The sequence below is a fragment of the Nestor notabilis genome, unplaced genomic scaffold (genome assembly GCF_000696875.1).
Source record: "Nestor notabilis isolate BGI_N333 unplaced genomic scaffold, ASM69687v1 scaffold31735, whole genome shotgun sequence".
In the NCBI taxonomy this organism is placed as follows: domain Eukaryota; kingdom Metazoa; phylum Chordata; class Aves; order Psittaciformes; family Psittacidae; genus Nestor; species Nestor notabilis.
Window position 1 is genome coordinate 1 of NW_009928403.1, and position 5,440 is coordinate 5,440.

At 36.0% G+C, this 5,440-nt stretch overlaps 1 protein-coding gene across 1 annotated transcript; it reads left to right on the forward strand.

Moving 5' to 3' along the window:
• Positions 1 to 71: 71 nt before the first annotated feature.
• Positions 72 to 1,349, forward strand: LOC104405716 (chromosome unknown open reading frame, human C8orf22; the record flags this gene model as incomplete). Its single annotated transcript, XM_010014491.1, has 3 exons — positions 72 to 126; positions 1,070 to 1,159; positions 1,250 to 1,349. Coding segments are annotated over exons 1-3 (245 nt in total), but the record flags the coding sequence as incomplete, so codon positions are not given.
• Positions 1,350 to 5,440: the final 4,091 nt, after the last annotated feature.

A 5,440-nucleotide genomic window follows, 5' to 3' on the forward strand; every position in this document is an offset into this window, starting at 1 on the left:
CCCGGTAAAGTGCCTCGTTCCTCCCGCAGGCTCCTCCCGGAGAGAGGCAGTTTCCCGGTCTCGCTGCTGCCATGGCTTCGGTACCCTCAGTCGGCTGCCTCCTGGCCAAGAACCAGTACTACAGAAGTAAGTGCACTGCGGGGAGAGTGCAGTGTTGTCCCTCCCTGCGTCCGTCCTCCCGCTCTTCTCTGCAGGGGAGGGTCCTCTGGAGGAAAGAGGCTGAGCTCCCCCTAGCCTCTCCCAAGGTGGTGTCCGGATTGTTGCCCCTCGGGAAAATCAGAAAGTGGTTCAGGTGATGCCTGGATGAGCTGGAGGCAAAAAGGTGGCTTTGTCCGGTAGTTTATAATAGCTTGGGGAGCTTTTCATTATATCAAGGAACTTCAGTTTTAATGAACATCTGCTTCTGGCTATTAATTTATTTTTTCCCCCGTTTTTCCTATTATTTTTTTCCTTATTTAGAAATGTAATATGGGTGTAATGGCATATCTAATACCTTTTTTATCTTTAAAATATAAAATACGACATAAGAAAAGTGTTAACACAGAAAGTCTTGGCTTCTAGTTGTACTTCGTATTTAATTTGCAGGCTTAGAGCACAAAATCAGCTCACATCTTTGTTTCGAAATATGTGAAATAATCAGTAGTTTGAGAATCTGGTAAATTAGGATCCCTCTGGACAGGATGGACGCTATAGTGCGACTATAGGATTTAGCAGTACAACGAAAAGTACAGCAGTTAGGTTGGTTTGGACTTGAATATTCAGTAATAAAATCATTTGTTCTGATAGCAATGTGTACATGATCATGAGATTTGTCACTGGTTTAAGTGAAAGTTGTACAAACACATCTCTCTATGCTTTTAAGTGAAGAGTAAGTAGACTAAAAGATTGACTTACATGAAAGTTTTATATTCCCTAAAATGGCATATATAATACAGAAGTTATACTTTGTACCTAAGTAATCTTATCCTTTAAAAAGTTTTCTTATCTTTTAAAATGTCTGAAAAATTCTTGATGTAGAAACAGTGTACTCAAAGCATTTTTTATGTGTGTGTCTATTTTCTGTAAACAGCCAGACAGAACTCGGAGTCCAGTGTTTCTTCCAGCTCCTCCTGCTGTTCAGATGCTGTGAACATTGCAGACCAGGACAAAGCATTTAATGGTATTGTTCCCTTCTTTCAAGCAGTCTTGTAGTTTTGCCTGTTTGCTATTTAGCCAGTGTCTAATGGTTGGGCTTTTTCTCCTTTAGCAGGATTACCTGAGTTAATTGATAAATGCTGGTGGATAAAAAGCTTTTTTCATAATGAACCATCTCCACCAACTGTTGGCAGAAAAACACTGTCAGCAAGCAGGTGAGTCCTGTTTTTACAAAGATGTGGTTAACTTACTCATTCCATTTTACTTGTGGTAAAATATTACTAAATGGTAATGGTGGTAAAATATTACTAAATGGTAAAATATTACTAAACAAGTTGTAATCAGCTAAAACAATCTGGGGAGTGCAATGCTATTTTGATGACTTAAAAGATACTGCAGGTGTACACCTATAGAAACTTTCCATGTTTTCACTTTAATGAATTCACTTGTGCTACTTCACACTAAGCGGGTGCTGGTAATTGTTACTGTTCTACATTCATAATGATACTTACCCTTTACATATAGCATTTGCACACCCATTTATACAATTTACCCATTTTATGTCAAAGCTGATATGAATGCATTCAAAAATATTTAGATAACTGTATCTGAGGAAAATAAAATAACTCTACTTACAATATTTTTATATATATTTCTGCAGTACCAACCGTTGAATTGGACAGCATGTTAGCTTCACTGAGTGAGATACTGTATACAGACTTATTTTTCCAAGAGGCCTGGGATCTTCCTAATGTCTGGGTTCAGCTGCAAGAAGAAAACAAAACCTTCGGGAGATTGGAGAAGTGTATTTTCAAAAGATTTCTCAATAGCCTAATTCATATTTCTTAATGGACATGTCCATGGCTTACCTTATTCATTACAGAGTTGCTATAACTTGAGATGTCTCTCTAATGGAAGTTACCAGTATTAGATATCCTGATGACTTAGATAGTTAGAGAAAAATGGCAGTAAGATATTGTAAGTTTAGGAAAAGCATGTGTATTGAATGACTTTGCAATAGGTGATACTCCTAAGTTTTACCTTTAAGATATCAGCTTTACAGGCAGCTGCACTGATGTAAACAAAATTCAGGTGTATAGTCCAGAGTAGGAGACCGCTATATGGTGCACATCTTCTATCAAGTATTTGCATACCAGTTACAGGGAGTAAGTTTACAATAATGTTTACTAATAGCTTTGCTTTTTAGAAAGCTCAATTACATGAAGAAACAACGATCAGTTTCATCTCTTTCTTTGAGCAGGGTGCATAGGTCCCAAACTCAAATACCCAGATACAACTTTCATTTGTACCCATGCTTGTTGGTATTTGAAGACAGAAATAGGAGAGGGAAAATCCTAATGGACACTGACATCTCCCAAGCAGAAGAGCAACCTTAATCAGAGTTGATACTTCTAGTGTTGTTTTAGATTATTCTTACCTGCTGTGTTGTAGCTTTAAAGTGCTACTTGTTCTCCAGTGATTATCAATATTCACTGCTGCCCATCAGCTTTCTATGCTAGATCTGGCAAAGTATTCAACTCAAAGTAATAACATTTATGTTATTAACCAAGTCTACCTTTGTCATGATTCATGCTCTCGAAAGATACAGTAACATAGTTTTCATTTGCTCTTCAGCATTGCAAAGCAGGACATCAGATTGTTTATTCTACCAGGAATGACTGAAATACATCAGAGGTCATAGAAAACAACAGGGTTTTGTCTGGATGATATCATTTCTGTCAGTAATCTATGCAACGTTTTGACATATTATCCCTAAAACTACCTGACCTTTGTCCATCACTGGATGAATTAACAATATCAAACATTAATGTAGCCAACCTATTTCTTTATAGGTTAATGATTGTCATGGTTATGCATAACTCGAGTGTCTAAAGTGACTGCTTTGGGAAGCTTACAATTTTGATGGAGACAATAAATGCATGGCACATGACAACAGAAAAGAACATGATTCTGAAAACATAGCTTCAGGAATCTTTAAATTGACTGATTATGTATCTGACTTTATGACTATTGTGTAATTTCGTCTGTAAGTGTACAGAATTAACTATTTTTTATACTAAGATTTTTTTTATTAATAAAGATTTAATATTTGGTCTGACTTATTTTTGGTCTCTGACAAACTGGTGTTCAGTGTTGCTTGTTGGGGGTGTGTGGGTATTTTGTGAGGTACTATAAAATTTAAAATGCTCACATGAGTCTTTGTGGTGTGTTTTTCACATTCTTCCTTTAGTCACTTTAAAGTCTGATGTGAGGTGAAAAAGAAATGGGGGAATGTATGCTGGGAAAAAGACCCTAACACACTCTTCTATAACATCATGTTGTGAAAGAAGGGAAAAAAACAGACTTGGTAGTTGCAAGAAGGTGACTGTGTTTCTCTTTGAAGATGCTTGAAGTCATAGAAGAAAGAAATGCTGTAGTCTTTATTGTACATGTGAAATACAGGATTTAGAATCACTGTGAGGGAAACTACAGCGGCTATCTTCCATATTGCTTGCTGAGCTTAATCTGCTTCTGTCCTTATTATGAAGTTGTGTGTAGAATATGCTGAAATAGCCAATAAGCTGTTAATACCCACAAAAGTACCTTTTTGGGGTTTTTTTGGGGGGTTTTTTTTTTGGTGGTTTTTTTTTTTGTTTTTTTTGTTCTTAGGATGGATGATGGAAAAACAAAAGGAGGTGGACTTCATAGTGCTTGTGTTCATCTGCTTAGACTCTATGAACTACTTGTTTTTGTAATGGCATCATGGTGACAGAAAACTGTTCTGGAGAGGTGCCCTCATGCCATCCCCATCATCCTTTCCTGTGATCAGCTCGACATTGGAGCAGCACCACTCCCAATTAATTGTTATTTGTGCCAGTTCTTCAAAGTATACTTACCCTGGAATGTCAACTCTTAAATAATATTTAATGTTGTTATGAGGAAGTCCTCAAAGGGTATGGGTAAATGGGATGTTAAAGTGCTTGCTATCAAACGGATGAATTTGTTTACATCATAGTAATAGAAGACATCAATTTTCTTGAATCAAATGTCAATATAATGCAACTTCATAGGGGGGAAAAAGCCAAAACTGAAATGATTTAAAGAGCAACTGAGAGAAAAATGAAGAGAGAGCTATACTCTTTAGCTCAAATGCAGCTTAAAATAGGAAAACTAGGAAAATAATACTTATCTGACTAAAACAGGTGAGAATGTATTGATCAAAGATTAATTGTACTAGGAAAAAAAATGTTTTCTTCCTGTTAGAAGGGCTACAGGAAGGTATTTATTTTGATAAGTTAATGTGTATATTGTTATCCATCTGGAAAAAAAGAAGTATGGAAACAGGACTTGTGCCAGCACGTAAGTACTAAATTAAATCCAACAATCATCATCAAGTTAGGAATGGAGAAATGGGCTTGAAAAAGCCTTTTTTTATTTTCTTTTTTTTTTTTTTCTTCAAATACACATATAGCAGTGATATTCAATAGTGGGTTTCAATTTCTTTAAAGGAAACCAAGTCATAGCCTATGGGTCCTAGTAACACCCCATTTTAGGAGTCAAAAGAGAAATCTCATGTTTTGTTTTGGTTCAAGAAAGATGAAATCTTCCTGTTGAGCACATTTAGAGAGAAAATTTTGTCACCAGGAAGTAATTTTTCCCCATTTATTGTGGTTTGGAAGAAATACCATAAAGCTCCAGTTGTTTCCAAGGATTTTCTTGCCTGTATGTAAGGTAAGTGATACTACTTATTGTGGGTGGACAATAGTAAGGATTAACTGTAAAGACTCTAACTACTGCTATGAAATGGGATTTTGTGTGTATGTGTGTACTAGCCTTTTCTGCAGAAGCAAGAATGATAAATCAACTCATTTAAGAAACATATTTTCAATATAAGAGTGAGCAGCAAATCAAACACTATTTGAGTTGTTAGGAATAAGTAATTTTTTTGTAATATGCACGGTGATTAAGACTCCCATATACCATGTGTGTTCCTTTGTAACTTCTTTGGAAGCGTAATTACTGGTTTTGATATTACCACATTCTGATATTTTTAGATATGTGTAAATCCCTCTTATTTCATGATCTTAACTAATCATGCATTATTTCTTCTTGAAAGCAGACTCTCTTATTGTCACTTTTCAACTCTTCTTCAAAGGAAAACACAAGCAGGGTTCATTCAGCAATTTCTACAAGGATTAATGTTGTTTGCAAAACATTTCTGCACTTACAGCAGATGACTGTGAAAATTTTGACCATGATCATGTTCTGTGTCTTTGATGACTCTTCAATGATGGAGGGATTCTGT